Source organism: Nannospalax galili, unplaced genomic scaffold (assembly GCF_000622305.1).
Source record: "Nannospalax galili isolate Female #2095 unplaced genomic scaffold, S.galili_v1.0 scaffold241, whole genome shotgun sequence".
Classification (NCBI taxonomy): domain Eukaryota; kingdom Metazoa; phylum Chordata; class Mammalia; order Rodentia; family Spalacidae; genus Nannospalax; species Nannospalax galili.
In genome coordinates, this window is record NW_008345602.1 from 642,435 (window position 1) to 662,811 (window position 20,377).

General features: G+C 42.2%; 1 protein-coding gene across 1 annotated transcript in view; it reads right to left on the minus strand.

Moving 5' to 3' along the window:
• The window catches only part of Slc1a1 (solute carrier family 1 member 1), a 114,607-nt gene that overhangs the window by 35,977 nt on the left and 58,253 nt on the right, over positions 1 to 20,377 (minus strand). Inside the window, exon 2 of the mRNA XM_008841680.2 lies at positions 14,564 to 14,704. Within this exon, the coding sequence (XP_008839902.1) occupies positions 14,564 to 14,704 (141 nt within the window). The remainder of the gene's footprint in view (positions 1 to 14,563; positions 14,705 to 20,377) is intronic.

The window sequence follows — 20,377 nt, forward strand, 5'->3', positions numbered from 1 at the left end:
CTTTGTGGTTTACTTTTTGGTCATGAAAAGCTGGTTCCTCTAAGTTTCCAGTTCTCTCTTTTGATTTTATATTGGAGGAGCCAGATTGCTTTTGTCTCAGAAGTTCCCACAGAGGTCCAGGTCAGATGAGGATCAAATGCTCTCAGGCTTTCTCCTAAGGTCTGGATCCTTATGGGAAAGGTTTTGGACTCAGGAATTGGGGAATTGGACTGGCCTGGGAGCCTGGCCCAGGAAAGATGCTGGTCTAGGGCAGCTGGTGGCCATGCCACCCAGAGATGCAAAGGAAGATGGGGGTGGGAAGTGGGCCCAAGTGCTCCTGGGGACTGTACTGAGGAGCTGGGTTGGTCTGTTTGCAAAGGATCAGGAAGAGGAATGGTCAGCCCCTGTGCCCAGGAAAGAAGCTGGGAAGTCGTGCAGGCCCAGGGAACTAGAGGGAGGTGAGGGCTGGTCCAGGCCCAGAGCAGTGCTCCTGGGGACTTGAGAAGGAACTGAATTGGTCTGGATGCAAGGGATCAGGAAGGAGTGGTGGTTCTCCAGGTGTCTGGGGCACCAAGAGAATGGGACAGGACCCAGGCTAGGAGGAGAGACCGCTGGGGGAGATGGGAGGGTGAATGAGGCTGGGGGAGTCAAGGCTCTGGAGGGCGCATTTGACTTACCCCTGGGAGAGAAGCCTGTGGGTTGAAGAGAGACCTGCCGGTCGTGCGGGCCCAGGGAAAAAGAGCTATTTTTTAAATCTAGTTTTAATCAAACTTTTGTGATTTTTCATGCAATATAAGTTGATGGTATTTATTTTCCATATTTATTATTTTTATTTTATGTGTATGAGTGCATTGCCTGTCTGTATGTAAGTGCATCCATGTCATGCAATTCCCACAGAGGTCAGGAGAGGACAATGGATCCCCTGGAATTGGAATTAAAGAAGGTGGTTAGCTGCCATGTGGGTGTTAGGAATCGAACCCAGGTCCTCTGGAAGAGCCATCAGTGCTCTTAACTGCTGAGTCATCTCTCCAGCTCTCATTTTCATGGTATTTAGATCCCCTCCCCATCCACATTCTCCCACACTCCCCACCCAATTTAATGTGTGTGTGTGTATACACACACATTAAATAAATAAATAAATAAATAAAAAATATATTGCAGCCTATAGAGTCTGATATGTGTTGCCAAATGTCCTTCAGTATAGTCCATCCACTGGGCCTATCAAGAGTCCCTATAAGACACTGTCTTTCCCCCTCCCAGAAGGCACCATTTGCCAATAGTTCTCCTTACATTGGGTTGGGATTTCTTACCCACTTCCCCATGTCTATGCTTGGATTTTGTCTAGTTTGAGCTTGCATAGGCCTTGTGCATGCTATTTTCTTTTGTGTGTGTGTGTGGCTTTTACATTTATTTTTATGTGTGTTTTGCCTGCATGTAGGTAAGTGCATCACATGTGTGCAATGTTTATGGAGGCCAGAAGAGGGCACTGGATCCTCTGGAACTGAAGTTATGGAGGGTTGTTAGCTGTCATGTGGATGCTGAAAATCAAACCTGGGTCCTCTTCAAGAGCAGCCAATGCTTTTAACTGCTGAGCCATCACTCTAGCCCCATTTATTTTGAAAAGCAATTATAATAATTATTTGTAAAAAAAATGGTAGGTTGGGCTCGAGAGATGTATCAGTGAGTTGTGTTTGCTATGAGAGGATGAGGAACATAGTTCAGATCTCTAATACCACATAAAAGCTAGGTGTGGTGGCACACATCTGTAACCCCAGTACTGGGGCGGGGGTAGATAGGCCTTGGGGCTTGCTGGACAACAAATCTGGCCAAAAAGGTGAGTTCCAAGTTCAGTGGGGGACCCTACCTCAAAACATAAGATGGAGAGCAAAAGAGAAAGACATCTGATGTTGACCTCTGACCTCCATGTACAAATGAGCATGCCTCCCTCCACATGGGCACAGAAAAAATAAAATAAAAAATATAATGGTGGATTAGAAAGAAACAAGAGGGTTGGGGCTGTAGCTCAGATGCAGAGCACTTACTTAGCATGTGGGAGCCCCTGAGTTTGATCTCTGGCACTGAAAAAAAATGGACCTCCACAAAAAGGAAAACCAAGAAAGTCTCTACTTTAGCAGAATCCCATGTAACCATGACCTGCATAAGCACCCATAACCCTGATGTTATACCTTGAATATCAACCCTGACAGGCTCATGTGTTGGGCCCTTGGTCTCCAGGTGCTAGCAGTGCTATTTGGGGGTGTTCTAGAAACTTAAGAGGTAGGGCCCAATTAGAAGTAGTAGGTCACTGGTTCTTTGGGACCATTTTTTCTCTGCCTCTTCCCTTTCTCTCTCTGCTTCTTTCCATGAGGTGAAACCACTAGGATGGTCTATGCAAGCATATAAAACAAAGCAAGCATGGACTAATCCCTCTGAAACTGTGAACCAAAAGAAATCTTCCCTCCCTTAAGATGGTTCCATCAGGTATTAGTTTGCAATGATGAGAAACATAACTAATTCACTTGATCTCATATAATACTGATACTCTGTTTTTCTGTCAACTTGAAGCAGTCTCTGGTTAATAAAATGCTACCAAATGCTGGCTCCACGGGAAACCTACTAAACCATTCTGGGGTATGTGTTTGGTGCCCTCTCAGGACTTTCTTCCAGCAATGAAATAAATTAAATGTACATGAGTATTTGTTTCTAGCATATGTTAATACATCTTAATTTGTCTTAATGATTTGTCCATGAGCTGTGCCTCAGCTTGTACTTCAGGACTCAGATGACAATAAAAGGCTTCCTAATAATGAGATTCGTAGTGGAAAATCTTAAGCAAATCCATCCAAGCAGCTAGCCACGTCCTCTCAGCTGGACCAACTGTCTTGTACTCACTCTCAGAAGAACTTGGTTTCCTGTTTCTCTCATCTGCCTCAGTCCTTCGATCTTCCCAGACAGGCAAAAAATTTTTTGCTAAAACCAACCATCTTACTCTCTACATGGTTTATTCTCTACCAATGTAGTCATGAAACAGGGATGGTAGAAGAGTCCTTAAATCTAGGCTTTTGGAAGACTTACAATGCATCATTGGGGGTTAGGAGTGGTGACCACTACAGAGGGAGGGAACATAGAGAAAACAGCTTAATCTTCAAAACTATCACAAAACTATTACAGAATTGAATGATTATGAAAATGTCTGTCTGGATAGTATACACCCCTCACCTACAGATGATGATGATGATGATGATGATGATGATGATGATGATGGTGGTGGTGGTGGTGGTGGTGATGACGATGGGGAGGTTCAGTCCCAGAGTAGCCAATGAAAATACTTGTCACCAATAAAATGGCCATGTAAGAACATGTTAGCCTCTCAGTATCTCTCAGCTTGTTTTTCTTCATTGCAGTCCCCTCTCTTGAGAGTCTTTCAGACATTTGTTTTCCTAATTACTACTTCCAAAAGATTTTGAAAGTATTTATCATTTTTATTTTATGTTCGAGTTATTTTATCTATATGTATATGAGTGCACCATGTGTGTGCAATGCCTACAAAGGCCACAATAGGGTGTCAGAGCCCCTGGAACTGGAGTTACAGATGGTTGTTAGCTACCATGTGGGTTCCAGGAATCAAACCCAGGTCCTCTGGAAGAACAGCAAGTGCTCTTAGCTGCTGAGCCATCTTTCCAGCTCCTTCCATAGAATTTTAATACTACAAAGCACTTATCTGTTTAAATGCGCCTTTTTTTTTTTTTTTTTTGGTCTTTTTGAGACAGCGTCTTCCTGTAGCCCCAGCTGACCTGGAACTCACTTTGTAGACCAGGCAGGACTTGAACTCACAAGAGATCCTCCTGCCTCTGCCTCCCAAGTGTAGATTGAAGGTGTGCGCCACCACACCCAGCCTAAATGTGCTTTGTTGCATAAGACAGTAAGATGCCTGTTCTCTATCCACCTCAAATCAACTTTTGTTGCCATGGGAGTGCTATTGCTCCTGTTAAGAAATCATTGGCAAGCTGATTAATATTTACCATACATGATACCATAACCTGGGCATTAGACACTAGAGGCAGGATAGCATGCCCTTTTCAGTGTCCTGGGGTGAAACACTGCTGTGCTTCATCCTGGAATTGACTCTCTGCCTATTTCCTGCTCTCAGGATTGGTTTAGGAAACCATTTCCCTGTACAGTCCACTCATTGCTCCAAGGCACTGATGACTGCACTGTGGGAGCTGACACATGGGGTGGGGGCGGGGTGTCTGTGTGCTCAAACATCGCAAAGCAGGTGCAAAGGGTCTGCATAGAAATGAAGATATGCAGAAAACATTTGTAGCAGCTGGACAGTAATTTCCAGTCTGTTGAATATGGTCATTAAAAGCTAAGGCTAGTATTTTGTTGTATTTCTATATCATTTTTCCAGGTAATTCACTTTTATTATCATTTACAAAGGTGCGTTATCTGTGGCAGATTAGACATTTTAAATTTGATTTTCCTCATCCCACTTAATAACAAGATGCTTTGTGAAGCCCTAGAGTAGAGTTTTTACAGGAGCCTGAGGTGTCACCAGAAGAGGTGATCAGGAGGCATGAACTAAGCAGAAAAAGATGCCAGGGTTCCAGTTACTAGCAGGGCAGGCTCACCCTTCAAAACCAGGGACAGTTTTGAGGCTGGGCTGTGGCCTGGAAACAGGGATAGAACTCAAGTTTGTCCTTAGAAGTTAGGGTACCTGCTGGCTCTTTATTTTAGGAAAAAGCACCTGCTTTATTCACCTCAGGAGGAGGCTCTGATGAGCAAGTGGGGACGTTGGCTCCTGGCCAGAGCAGCAATCATCTGAACTTTTTATAACAACACTACAAAGGAAGCAGGCTGGGCTCAACAACAGCAGGCTTTAAAAATAAACATCCAAGGGCAAAAGACTCCTCAAAGAGCTCTCCAATGAAGCTGCCACCCACTGGAGGACCAAGTTTTCATGACAATCTCTGTACCTTACAGCCAAGGTGCCAAGACTAACTCTGTCACTGGAGTCAGGGATTTGACAATGCTCCACAGTTCTGAATGCACATAACATGCAAGCTCAGAGGTATACAGGAGTTACCACCATGTGGGTGACTCTAGCTCTTTGTCACCAGCAGAGAGGCCACATGCATAGAGAGAAATAAGCATGGATTCCATTCCCAGACTCAATTTCCTCATATATGCAGTGGTTTTTAAATGCCTATACTTCTGTAAAGGTGATGGTGAGGAGCAAACTCAACAACTTCAGCTTGTACAGCTGTTGTGAAGATCAGGACTGCCATCTACAACATGCGTACATTACCAAGACTTAACTTGTACTTCGTGATTAGCCTCCATTACTATGGAACGAATGGTCAGTAATGTCTATCACTGAGCAATGGAAGGTGCTTGGTAAGTACTGACATATCCACTCCTCCCCCTTTCCTCCCTCCTTCCTTCATTACATAGGCATTAAAGATATATTTTAATAAACATGTTAAATAACTTCACACTCCAGTATAACTCTCCAATGGCATGGAAGATAAAAATAGGAAGTCGTTATCCTGGAAGATGAGACTCTGCAGACACCTGCCTTTCCAGTCCACATGTGCATCTATCTGTCCATCTCATCATCCCTCTCCCGACATCCCAGCCTTCTGTAGTAGACCAAGCTGCTCCCTTCCTCAAAGCCTTCACACATACTCTTCTTTCTATCCAGCTGCTTTCCCCCACTCTTCATTTGGTTTCCTTAGGCCTTCTCTGAGCACCAAGGCTTCCATGCTTGGCATTCTCTACCTATAATGTTTCACTAAAAAAATAATCGCCGGGTGTGGTGGTGCGCACCTTTAGTCCCAGCACTTGGGAGGCAGATACTGGTGGACCTCTGTGAGTTCGAGGCCAGCCTGGTCCATATAGTGAGTTCCAGGCCAGCTGGGGATACAGGGAGACACTGTCTCAAAAAGACCAAAAAAAAAAAAAAAAAAATTAAAGGACTCATTAACACTTGCCTTTCTCATTAGACTGTAAGATCCATAAGTCAAGATATACATACATGCACACATGCATACATGTGTGAGAATGGTTATTTAACATAATTATTTATGTATGGTTGCTTACCCCCAGATTCCTCTTTGAGGTTCCAGCTTCTGGGGGGCAGAATATTCTAGAATGAAATTCATCTGTCCCCATTGTTACCCTATGATCTGTGTAATCTTGGCAAGTGGCTTAATCTTGTTCCAATTGCCTGTTTCTTTATCTCCAAAGATGGAGATAAGGCCCACCTGCTTTTCTACTTCTTAGAGTTGCTACAAAGAGTAAACAAGTTTCCGATTTTAAAACTATGAATTTTGTTTTATTCTCTAGGGAAAACAAGGCTGGATGTGATCTCGTTTTGTTAATCCAGTGCGCTGGAAAATCTCAACAGTCAGGACTAATACCCCTGGGGTGGTAAAAGGGAAGAGAAGAGGTAGAGGGGAATATATAGAATGTATTTTCTGTGCATGCTTCAATGGTGACATCTTCATTTTTAAAGACATTTGTACAAAAGAACTCCTTTAAAATAGGTTCCATTATCACTCTACACTATTCTGTGGGCTTAGCAAAATAACCAGTCCTTGGGGAGAGTTAATGAAAGGTCACTTGGCAGCCTCTGTCAACTGGTCCATGTTTAATGACTCAGAGCATGTCAAGAAACAGTGAATAAGTCCTGGGAGATGGCTCAGTGGGTAAATGTTTGCTTTGTTGGCATGAGGACCTGAGTTTGGATCCCTAGCACTCATGAGAAAATCTGGCTGTGGTGCCATATGACTGTAACCCCAACACTGGGGTTGGGGAAGACAGGTGGATCCTGGAGGCTTGTTGGTCAGCCAGTCTAGGGTAAATGGCAAGTCCCAGGTTCGATGAGAAACTCTGTCTCAAAAAACAAGTACGTAAAAATAAAGAGGGTTGAGAGTGATAGAGGAAGATACCTGACATTAACCTTTGGCCTCTCTATACATGCACAGGCATGTACACCCACAACCACATGCACACCTCTCCACCCCAAACAGTGGGTAGTCTCTTGGATCTTCAGCAGCTGGTGCTGTTTGAATTTCTTTTTCAGTATCACAGAGTGTAGTGGTATTGGTAATTGGGAACCAACTGTTCAGAAGACTCTACAAGATCTTTAGGAAGTTTAGTATTCAATGAAAGAATTCAACACAGTGCAGAGGATCTGGGGAACTCAAGTGTTTCCTTCCAAAGTCCGTATCCATATTTTCACATTAGCAGCCAGCATAGAGCTCAGTGAGATGATCATTGCCTCCTAATACAACTGTACTTTTTTCCCTTTTGCTGCTTCTAATTCTGTAAAATTGGTAGCTCAGGCGCCTAGGCAGAACTCTTTGTACACTGCTGAACTTTATAAGCTGTTGATGGAGTAAGTCTTTTAATATTGGTTGCATTTCTGGAATGACAGCCTTCAGTGCCTTTACATGTGTTTAACTGAATCCTAATACTGATCACTGTAACTTCTGGTGCCAATTCATGGACCTTCTAGAAACTTCTGACTAAAATGAGTAAATAAAAAAGTATGTAGCACTCTAGAAGCACTTGGACACACTATTGTATGCCTATTTTAGAGTTGGGTATACCTGGTATATCCAAGGTTTCATAGTTCGTGAGTGGCAGAATCAGGGTTTAAAGCCAGGCAGTGTGGCTTCATGTATAACTCTCCTGCTTCTCTGTGATGGGCTTTTTCCCAATAGGAGCTTGCTTGGGTGTCCATTTGTGGAGAATAGTACAGGTGGGAGTCACTGCTGTAACTTTCTTCCTGAGCCTACAGGCTTGTCAGACCCCTTAGTGAGTTATGCGAAGCCTATGCTCGTTCTCCCATTTTACTCCTCCCCTCCCATATTTCCAGGACTCCAGTCAATAATTCTCACTGATCTCCCAAGACGCTGTGGCTTCTTCCTTTTCACTTTTTTTTTTTTTTTGGTCTTTTTGAGACAGGGTTTCCCTGTAGCCCCAGCTGTCATTAAAATCCTGACATTTTTTTGCCCTCTTTAGGGGGTTTCTTACAGTCAAATAGAACACTGAAACCTTCTAGTACCAATTTCAACATTAGGCCAGCTCACTTGTGGTTTTCACTCTTGACCCAATGCCTCAGGAGACTGTTCATCTCCTGCCCTTTTTCATTTTGTCACTGTGCAAGTGGCACTCATGGGAATTCTACTGCCTTTACAGTATGTGCCCCTTTTCCTTGAGGAAAACACGTTGTAGGAATCAAATTAATACAGCAATTCCTCTGTCTTCAAAGCTATGCTCTTGATCTCTGGGGAATGTTGGAGACAGGCCTGGATAGGTGCTGACGCTCCTTGTTTTCCGCGTTCCCATACAAGGCTGGAAAAGGAAAAGCAGGCATTCCAAATGCAGAACGAGCCCACTGGTTCCGGATGTTAGTCCCAAGCTTCACGGTGTTAGGCTGCATCCTTGCCTTCACCAGCACGGGGTTTTCAGTTTCTAAATTATCTCGAAAGAGCAGTTTCATAAAAACTAAGCTGAGTAATAAAGTACTGAAGTCTCTAGGAAAATAGCCACACAGTTTTCCTTTGGCTGACATCAAAGTTCTCATCCACATGAGAATTCACAACCAATGGCTTGTGATTAGCACCAAGTTGTTCAACTAAGAGATGCATGCATCTTCAAGTCTTACATCTTCTTACTTATAATATGGGAACAACTATACTGGGCTATCAGAAGGCACTGAGTTCACCAAATGTGGCTGTCAGGACTCACTCTATTTTATTATTTTTATTTTATTTTACTTTATTTTATTATTTTTTTTTTTGGTCTTTTTGAGATAGGGCCTCCCTGTAGCCCCAGCTGGCCTAGAACTCGCTATGTAGACCAGGCTGGTCTTGAACTCACAGAGATCCACCTGCCTCTGCCTCCCAAGTGCTGGAATTAAAGGTGTGTGTCACCACGCTCGGCAGGACTCATTCTCTTAAAAAAGCTTTTATTGTCAGTTTTTCATGTGGTTGTGCTTAACAAATGTTTGGAGATTAAAACTGAACCCTGCTTCAGAGGGGTGCATGGCATGGTTCTTTCTACTGGCTGTGGGATTGTTTCCAGGTACACAGCAGTCTATGAATAATACATAAATGTGTAGCCTTAAAAGAATGCCTTCACCAGTCCATGCAACCCAATATGCTATGCCTTGCAGACTTCAATTTAAAAAGCGAGGGTCTTAAAATTCCTTGACCCACTTCACTTTATTTTCTTCCATACTCTGTTCTGCAACTTCTTTTTCAAGGCACTAATTAAATAATTTATTAATTATTTATTTTGGTTTTTTGATACAGGGTTTCATGTAGCCCAGGTTGGCTCCAAATTCATTATGTAGCTAAGGTTGTCCTTGAACTCCTGATCCTCTTGCCTCCACCCATCAAAGTGATGGGATTTCAGGCATGAGCTGCCATACCTGGCTTAGATCTGAGGTTGTACAAGGCTTTAGTTTTTTGGTTTTGTTGTTGTTAAAAAATAATAGAAAACCTCTTCTTTTAACTGTATAGGTCAAACTTGAAAAAACTTGAAATCCTAATATAGAAGCTGGAGTAATAACCATAAAATCTACAGCAATGGTTTTTTAAATCTTCCAAAGGCAAAGCTGAAGTATTTTTGGAGACGCTCCTCACAGATGTTTATGCAGTCATTCAACCAGTGCTATTAAGGGGCTGCTAAGTTGGTGACCAATGGAAGATAGTTTTTACTGACTTCTCATGTTTGGTGACATCACTTGCTTAGGACACAGATTCAGCCCTGGGATTCACACACAGTAGCCTGGAAAGGCTATGGAAGGAAAAGAGTAAGTTTTCTTGGCTTGGTGTAAACTCAGAATGGCCTGAGTCATAAACCAGGGATGAGTCTTGAGTTGCCACATGTGCTGTTGTATGCCACAGGCATTTGCAGGAAATGGTTAGGCATGCACTTCTCCTTGCAGGTAGGAGGAAATGTGCATGGAAGCAACCACCTATCTGACCCACCCTGACCTAGGCCTTCCCCAGTGTTTATAGGCTGGTGGGTTTGAGTTATGTCCTTTGATGAGAGTCAAAGCAAAAACCACGCCCTCATGGCTGCAAAGGAGGCTTTCTCTGAAGTGGCTATTCCCCAGTGACATGTATTACAGGAAGAGGACACATCTGGGACACACCTGAGACAGGAAGACTGCGTGGTGGTGAAGCCTTTCCTTCTTAGAATCCGAGGCAGGAGCTAGGCTGGAGGTGCAGCAGTGTTGAAACATTTTCTTGTGTTGGCATAAGTTTCCCTGCCATCCTGGAGGCAGGTTGACAATAGCCAGAAGGGAGTCCCTGTAGAGAAGATTGGGCCTAGAAGAGACCTTTGTGGAAGCGGCTGGATGTCACCACTATTGTCTCAGTACTTCCAGTTACTCCCAAGTCCTTGGCAATGCTGGGTTGTCACCCATACTATGGAGAGCTGAGCTCTTGTTCCTACTTAGGATGAGGGAGTGAAGGGGCGCCTTGTCAGCATCCGAGTGCAGAGGCAGCCACAACAGACATCAGGAGGCACAGCTGTGCTCACTGGTGCACAGCCAGGTCTGAGTGGCTGAGATCACTCAGAAAAGATGCACAGGGTTGGCAACGGTTGATCTGTTCTTGTGTTGGTGCTGAGAGACTCCAGCTATCAGACCTAATGTATTGAAGAAAATGTGACCCAGATTTAAACTCATGGTCTGTGGAGACCTGTTCCAGGGCTTCCGCAGTCATTTTCTGCACCACTTCTCTGGTGGTTTGATATACACATAGCTTAGGAACCAAAAGGTAGAAAACCTTCCTCGCCATGGTAGGAAGGTGAGCTTCCTTCAGGATGTAAGTCAAGGTAAGAATTCTGGCTTTTCGTGACTCCCTATCTCTGAAAATACCTTGATTATACTGTGCCACCCTCCTTCATATTCTAAAGCAAATTTGAGATATGTCATTTCATCTATCTCTCCATATGCATTTAAAAATAAGGGTATTTTGTTTACACAGTCATATACCATTTTCACCTCTAACAAAATGATTAATAACCACTCAATACTGTTTTACATCAAGTCTAAATTCAAGTTTCCCTGATTAACATGATTTCCTAACTGCATGTCACATAAAGGATACTTGAGGTTAAAAAGAAATACAACCATAAAATAAGCATTTTTGTGTCATCAGGGGATTTGATGGTAGATTGGTTTTGGATTTGCTTTGTTTTTTGGTTTTTCCTGCTAATTTGGCAAAAGCTATGCAGGAAGCAGCTCAGGTTATTAGTCAGGTCTGATTTGTAGCTGAACTTCTGTCTCTACTTCACACATTTCTAGGAAACTCACTCAACCCTCCCAGCTTCCACAAATGCATGGACCAAGCTACTGGTGAAGAATTTTGCTGGCAAGCAGTAATCTTATATTTTCCACAGCCATCATCTAGGTGAGAAGGTCGAAGATGAGCGCAGACTTTAGGTGAAGGAACAGCATGCCAAGGTAAGGGTGGTACTGAGCTGGCAGGGACAGGTAGCAGAGTTGGAAAGAGGCAAACAGGGGAATACCAAAGGCAAAGTGTGAAGTCACAAGAGGACAAACAAAAGGAAAAAGAAAATATAAAACAAGACAGGCACATGAACAAAAATAACACATGCACACCTTGAAAACATAAAGAAAGCACAATAAGACACATTTTCTTTCTATTTGGATTAGAAGATTGTCAACCTTTCAGTTTTGAGCCACCTTTTAAAAATTATTTATTATCTTTATTTTTTATGTGTATCAATGTATTGCCTCTGTGTATGTTAGTGCATCTGTGTCATGCAATGCCTGCAGAGGTCAGAAGAGAGCATCAGATCCCCTGGAACTGGAGTTACAGACGGTTGTTAATTGCCATGTGGGTGCTGGGAATCGAATTCAGGTCCTCTGCAAGAGCAGCCAGGGCGCTTAAGCATTGAGTCATCACTCCAGCCTCTTGAGCCAACCTTTAAACATGCATATACATTCTAATAAATCTGGATGGTGTGATTTGTTTCCTCCTTTTGCTCTATGCTGTACTGAGAACATTCTCGGCTGCCATTCAGTACGTATCCAAGCAGGTCTTCCATAACTGCAGAGTCGTCTTAACTTAGCTGTGTAACTACATTTACAGTGCTTATCACCATTATGAAAGCACTGTCATGAAAATTCTATACGCATGTCTTAGAATATGTCTCTGCCTATAAATATGCTTCTTTATGATAAATTCTGTTATGGATTGCTAGATGGAAATATCAGGACATATTCCAACTGCCTTCCAGAATGCTTTGTTCAAATTTATAAAGTCACTGAAAGGTATGAATGAATGTATTTCCCTCATCTCTGTCAACACTTTAACCATTAATCTGACAATTTAAAAAACAAACATGGGCCGGGCGTGGTGGCGCATGCCTTTAATCCCAGCACTCGGGAGGCAGAGGCAGGCGGATCTCTGTGAGTTCGAGGCCAGCCGGTCTCCATGGTGAATCCAGGACAGCTAGAGCTACAGGGAGACCCTGTCTCAAAAAGACCAAAAAAACCCCATGAACATGGTATCATCCTCCCACCCCCAATTTTGTTTATGGTCCCTAGACTCTTTGACCTCTCATGGCACTACTTTGAGGAGTGCTTTCTCTCTCTCTAGCTCCTGCTGGGTTGGTGCCAGGCTTTATCAATGGAATGCTGAGAGCTGTAAATTATTTTCCTATGTTATTTTCAAGATTGAGATATACACAAAACTTCCAGACAGCAAATATCTTACTAGTTATTGACTGCCAAGAATGACACATATTTCCAAACATCTAGCATTATAGAATTAGTATATCCATGCATGTATTTTTACCTTTTCCTCTAAGCCTTGGCTTACTATATGAGTTTGGAGTTTGCTGCCCATTCTTTACTTTCCCCATAAACTGAGTAATTGAATAGTGTTACTCATCACACAGCTTATGGACTTTGTACAGATACAGGCAAAATATTTATATGTACAATTGTGAATATTTTTCTTATGGGAGAAGCTCAAGATTTCATCTTGTCTAAAGGGCTACAAGAAATGCTTTAAGAATCTTGGATAGGGAGAAAATTCTAAGAGTTATAACTGCAAGGCCTACAGAGCCAGGCAGGAAATGAAAAGGACTACAGGGATGAGATATGGACAATGAGGAGCAGTGGTGACTTGGGCTTCCTTAAATGCATCTGCTCCTTCTAAATTGAGTGGTTGTCTCCTCACTCTAGAACGCTTTGGTGTGGGAGAACAATGTCCAGTATTTTTGCGGATTTGATTTTCTTCAGAAATGCTAGAAATCTGGGTATTTATGTGAAATCTTCCAATTTTCCGATACTTTCAATGATTTAAACAAACATATAGGACAAATTAAATGATTTTCTGCTCCACCATTCCTCCCACCTCCCACCCTCAAGCTATTAGGCTTGAAAGAAACGGAATTTCAAAACAATTAAATTTATAAATAAAAGTAGCCGGGTGTTCTTTTTAGGTTTCTAATAATCCAAGAACACCAAGACCACTTAGGAATGGTGTTCTCATGGGACCCTGGTCTGACTGGAGTTTGGCAACCGTGGCAGCTCTTCAAACAATGCATTTGCTCAAACACCAAATCCTGACACCCCTGGGATCACCATGCCTAGTGTCAGAACTCAGCACAGATCAGGCCTTTACAGTGGTAGTGGAGAAGAAAGTCTTAGAAGAGGGAATGTCAAGACTTCTAATTGCATAGTTACATAATACCTTGACTTTCTAGCTGATTAGTGAGAAACGTCACGCCACATCTTACCAACTGCCAAAATTAAGATCAGTACCAGAAACTACCAAATGACAGAGCAACATATCAGACACAGATAAATGACATTTTTTTGTAAACCAAATTAACCTCAATTTGTGTAAGAGAAAAACCATTTCCAAATAGAACCATAACACAAGTGCAGATTTTAAAATACTGTCCTAAAATATGATGCTGCAAACTCCAGTTAAACCTTTGCCATAGCACTTGCCTGCTGATGCTGTGGCAGATTTGCTGGGCGGATATGGAGCTAGCGCTGAACTCAGTGGAGGAGATGAAGTAGGTGAGGAGTCAGCTGGACAGGGACCCTCAGGGCGCTGCCTTGAGGTTAGTGGGCAGGAGAGCTGAAGTTGGGGACCAAAGGAGCAGGCTACTAAAAACATGATCAAAACTGACAACCACATTTTTCCCCCCGAGGACAATAGCTGACATTTCACTGACCAAATACTCATTTCGTCCCTTCTGTGTCCTAGATAGAGATTCACTTATGATCAGTTTGAAGAGAGCATCTTCCTCACAAGATATCACATACTGGACAAATGAAGATACAAGCTGTGGGTCGACAGTGCTAGAAGGAGAACAACACAATGAGGCAATGCTCCTTTGAGAAGAATGCAACATTTCAATGCAAGGAAACACACACTTTTCAAGTGAGGACTCTGCATGTGTGTGATAGCACGTGTGTCTGATGCACCTAATGCATTTCAGCTTCTCCATAATTAGTAAAGAACAACCTAGGTTCTCCCAGTCTCCTTAAATAATCAGAGAATATGGGTACCTGTGATCATGCTTGATATAATCAATGGCAGAATAACGAGCTTTAGCATCCTCATTAGAATTTCTCCAGGAAAAGCAAAGTAGAATTTATCCAGGTTGGAGAGCTCACTGTATTCACGAACCAAGACTCCAATGACAATGCCTAAAAAAAACAGAAGAGGAAACACTTTTAGCTCTCTTGCATAGATCTGGATGGAAAAATACTGAAAAATGCAAATTTTAATGACAAGAAAAGATGTTTAGATCATCTCTCACAAATCTAAAATTTAGACTTACAAAACCCAAAAGGTAGCAAGTAGAAAGCACTCATTAAAAATGTTTAAAAGTATTCCTCATATGAAAGCTTTTATTTTCATTTCTTTTGTTTAGTTTGTGCTTTTGGTTTTTGATGCAGGTTCTCATCAAATGAAACCCTGTGTAGCTGTGTAGCCCCAGCTGGCCTGGAACTATATAGACCAGGCTGGCCTCACAGAGGTCCACCTGCTTTTGCCTTCCAGGTGCTGGGATTAAAGGCATGTACCACCATGCCTGGCTTGTTTTTATTTCTTCCTTATCGGTTTTATTATTGTAATAGTAAATTATCAAAGAATACTATGGGAAAGAAAAATGTTCATCATTATAAGCTTTCTTTACTATACTTTCTCCTTCCCTCCCTCCTATTGTAGAGATAAAGATCAACTCCAGGGTTCATGTATACAAGAAAGTGCTCTATCACTAAGCTCCATCCCCAGTCCAAAAACCCATCACAATAGGCTGCAGGCTATAACTAGATCACCTAGTACTTTGTCTATAGCAGAGACCTTTTACATATTTTATAGTTTACATAGGTTTGTATTTTTCTTATAAGTACTCTTTATAGGATAAATTTTTGATGGTTGGAGAGATGGTTCAGCGATTAAGAATGGTTGTTGCGCTTGCAGAGGATCCTGGTTCAGTTCCCAGCACCTACATGAAGTGACTCATAACCTTCTATATCTCCATTTCCTGTGTAGGCACCTGCACACATCTGGTACACATACATATACTCAGACACACAAATAAACACTTTAGATTATTATTATTATTATTATTATTATTATTTTGGTCTTTTGGAGACAGTCTCCCTATAGCACCAGCTGTCCTGGAATTCACTATGTAGACCAGGCTGGCCTTGAACTCACAGAGATCCACCTGCCTCTGCCTCCCAAGTGCTGGGATTAAAGGCATGCGCCACAGCATCCAGCTTATAAATACTTTTAAAGGTAAATTTTATAATAAACACTCTTCTCTGTTGACACAACTTTCATAATTTTAACAGGAAAAATAACCTTTGTTTGTTTTTTTAGACAGGGTCTCCCCAGTGAATCCAGTGGCTTCAACCTTGCAATTCTCCTGCCTTCGTTTCCCAAGTAAAGATACTACAGGTGTAGACCACTGTATCTAACTAATATGCTATTACTTTGATACAGGTGCCATGTTATAGGGCAACTATGCTGTCTAATGCTTTTCATTGTTCCGGTATTTCTAGTTAAGACATGCTCAAGTTTATCTAATCAAGCATCTTTTAAAATAAAATTTTATTTTTAACTCTGTGGTGTGTGTATATACACAAGAGTGCAGATACCTGAAGAGGCCAGAGAGGGCACTACATCCCCTACAGCTGGAGTAACAGGGGGTTATAAGCTACCCCATGTGGGTGTTGGGAACCAAACTCATGTCCTCTGGAAGCACACCAAGTGCTTTTAACCTGAGCCATCTCTCTAGCCCCAAGAGTCTTTTTATGACATTTCTAATCCTGATTCCCTTGTTTGTTGAGCCTTGTAGTTATGTAAGCACAAGAACATGGTCACTATTAGGAAATGTTCAGATTCCCCAGCTGAGGTCTCAGTCCCACAAAACTGCTTCAGATGCCAATCATGAGGCCTGGGTACTGGCCTTGCTTCTGGCCTGCCCTCTTCAAATCAGGATTCTCATGTCCCTCTCTTTGGATTCAACTAGTTTGCTAGATCACAAACTTTAAGGACATCACAAGAGAACACACAGATGAATAGCCAGGTAGAGATGATACACAGGCCAGGAGAAGAGACACAGAACTTCCCTGCCCTGTGGGCATACCACCTTCCAGAAAACTCAATGCCTTCAGTTATCTGGAACATTAAAAAACTTAGGCCTTTTTAAAGATGCTTCATTATATAGGCATGATTGATTACATCATTGACTACTGCTTTATCAACCCCTTCCCCTCTCCTAGAAGCTCATTTAATCACAATTCTGGTTGGGTTCCCTGGCAACCAAATGCATCCTCAGGCTAGGACTCCCTCCCATTAATCTCCTTAGTCCAAGGATTTTATGCATGTTAGCAACCCCACCCCTACCCCTGCCATGAGGTACGATTTCAAACTCCTATGAATCTCAGTCTTAAAATTATATGGGAAATTCCAGAAATAAACTATAGATTAGTTATAGATAAATATTCTTAAAAGAAGAAAAAACAATAAGAATTGTTACAGATTCTCTGAAATCTTCCCTTAACAAGATGTTCATATGAAATCTACAACCTGTATGAATAACACAGTTTAATGACTTTGAAACTAAAACTCACAAAATAATGCAGAAACTCAAATACTTTAGCAAAATTCAGAGCTGTGTGGGCACAATTAATTAGTATAGGGCAATGAAAAGAGAATTGAATTCTAATCAATACTAGAATTTCCATTTAAATACAGGTATCCATCCATCCACCCTTTGTCTACTTGTAGAACAAACAGACAAACCTCACAAGGTGCATCTACTTAGTTAAATTTTATTCTATATATTTTAAAGTGTCTTGATATACATTGATACCTAAGTAGTTCCCAAAGTGTACCTATAAGTCATAAACAAAACAGTTTTGTTATCAATTCAATGTAGTTCATATGTTCAAACCTAGTGTTAGAGACTTATGAATAATAACTTGGTGTCCTAAGTAAATTTAAAAGGTATTACATACTCATTTCCTGATTTGTAAATTGCCTGAATTCAGGTGTTCCATGAAACATCCCCGTATTACACCAGCAACTTCAGGTAAATTTTTGGCGTTTATGTCAAAGAAATATAAAAATAAAAGTGCAAAGGAGCAGCCACAAAAGCACTCTGTTGAAGAGCAGCAGACCTTCCAACTTATATTACTAATGATAAGCTGTGCTTCTAATCAATTCACCCCAGATGAGTGTAGGCTGGCTAGAAAAAAAAAGATGCTATTTTTTCAACATTTAGCTAGACAAGGGTTTTTATGAGAGAGACAAAAGAGCTGCTGTGTGGAGTGGCTGAAAGCAATCAAAGGTAAAGCATGATGAATAATAGGGAATTGTGTTTGGTAATTAAAGTTTTCTATCAAGCTTGCTTAAAGTTGAGTAACACAGCACTCCCTTTTATTGTAAAGAACAGAAATGTCAGCCAAGTGCTGGGAAGCAGTTGGGAGGTTCACAGTTGTCACCCTGATGCCCTGACTGAAGGGGCTCTGGTGAGTGACCTCAGTCAGAACTTACAGCTTGAAAGTGAATGTGCTTTACCTTGGTCTCAAGAAAGTTTGGAAACATCAGATTTAGGACAAGTCACTGCAGCAACTCAAGTACCTCAGCTCTGTCATGAGGTCTATACCAACTAGAGGCTCAGGATGTTTGTACTCTACACGTTAATGATGCCAGCTGCAAGGGTACCTCAGCAGTCCCTGGGACAATACACGCCTGAGAGCCCATAAAATACAAGGCTAGGGTGTTGATGCATAAAAAGAAAGACGTCTTTTGAATCCGTGTCCATGACTAATGGAAAATTCCCAGAATAGCACATCTAAATGAAATGCTTGCCTCCTCCTTGGATCACTGAACAGCCTGGTCAACTCTTTGGTCAGTGCTGGCTCTCATGTGCTCTTGAGCAACAGTTTCAGTGAAGTGTTGTCTATCTTGTTTACAATGTTTGGTTTATTTCTTATTTCTATTGTTTCTATACCAACAAGTCCCACATCTAGTATCAGGGACCTGGGATTAGGAGAGGCAGTACATACAGAAGTCTCCAGAGTTAGAGTTAGAGTTAGAGTTAGAGTTAGAGGAGTTAGAGTTAGAGGGTACTGTAAAGAACTTCCAGCCTGGGGGGTGTGCAGCCAAGCTCACCTGGGAGGGTCACTTCCCAAACTAGAGAATGTAAAGTCCAACAATCTCCTTAATGGGAGAGGCCTTCAGCCAGGCCAACGACCATCCTCAGCCCCAGCAGTGGACTCAGGACACCATTTGGGAGCTTCCTTCCTATACATCCGCAGGGTGACTCTAAGAAGGCTCAGAGGTAGATTAGGAAGAATACTGGTGGTAGTTGAGCAGGCTCAGATTCTAGTTCCACCAACCGCAAACTTTAACTCTTTCTTTTAAGGGATTGGTGCAATAGATGGATTAGCTGTCTCTGAAGATCCCTTCTAGTGCCCAGGTGGTGTGATCATGTCTGAGCCTTGATTTCCTCACTTTAAAATGGGATCACAGGACGTCAGCTCTAGGAGAGCTCCCCAAGCCTTCTCTAGCTTTTATGGACACACACACAGACACAGACACACACACAGACACACACAGACACACAGACACACACACACACACACACACACACACACACACACACACACACACACACACATGGAGAAGAAAGAAACCTGGGAGGAAACCAATCAAGACCACACGGAGGGATTCCTATGCTTGAAGAAGACAAGTTTAAAAGAGAAGATGAGAAGGTTCAGGGAATGCCATCTCTCCATGTCCCACTTTCTGGACAAATGATACAAAGCACATGGCCTTGTCCCAGATGTTCTGGGTGATTTGGTTTTATTTCTAAGTTCATAAAAAAATGATTTTTCAGGAAACAATACTGAAAATTATGAGGGGAAAAAAGCCAGCTATCATTAGTTCAGCCTACTGCTCCTCCTTTCCTAATGTTCTCAGCACTCACACTTCCGACAGTTACAAAGCTGACCTGGGGATAGGAGCTGAACTGCACTGGGCTCAGATTTATGAATTCAGCAGTTTTCCTTTGGGGTGATTTGAAGGAAAGAGATGCCAAATGTGGGTATGTGCACATGCACTTGTGCAACTGTAATAGTTCTTGTCCTAGTAAGGTTTCCTGTTTCTGTAATAAAACATTGACTAAATCAGCTTTGAGGAGGAAAGCGTTTATTCCAGTTTATAACTCCCAGATCATAATCCATCACTTGGAGAAATCAGGCAGGAACCTAGAGGCAGGAGCTGAAGCAGAGACCATGGAAGAATCTGCTTACTGGCTTGTTCCCCTCGGCTTGCTCAGGTACCCTCCTCATACAACCCAGGCCCTCCTGCCCAAGGATGGCACCATCCACAGAGAGCTGGGCCCTCTTATATCAATTAACGTTTAAGAAAAATGTCTTGAGCTGGGTATGGTAGTGCACACCTTTAATCCCAGAAGCAGGTGGATCTCTGTGAGCTCAAGGCCAGCCTGGTCTACATGGTGAGTTTCAGGCCAGCTGGGGCTACAGGGAGACCCTGTCTCAAAAAAATACCCCCCGTCCCAAAAAGGAAAATGTCTCACAGACATGCCCACAGTGTGATGGAAGAAATTCCTCAACTGAGGGTCCCTCTTCCCAAGTGACTCTAGTTTTAGTGTCAAGTGGGCAAAAGCTAAACAGCACAATTCTCTACTGCATAAATTAATTTGGGATTGATTAAATATGCATTAATGACAAAGGGAATATATATATTTAAAATTTTTTTATTTATTATTTTTATTTTATGTGTATGTGTGTATTGCCTGCATGTAGGTAAGTGCACCTACCGGTGTTGTGCAATGC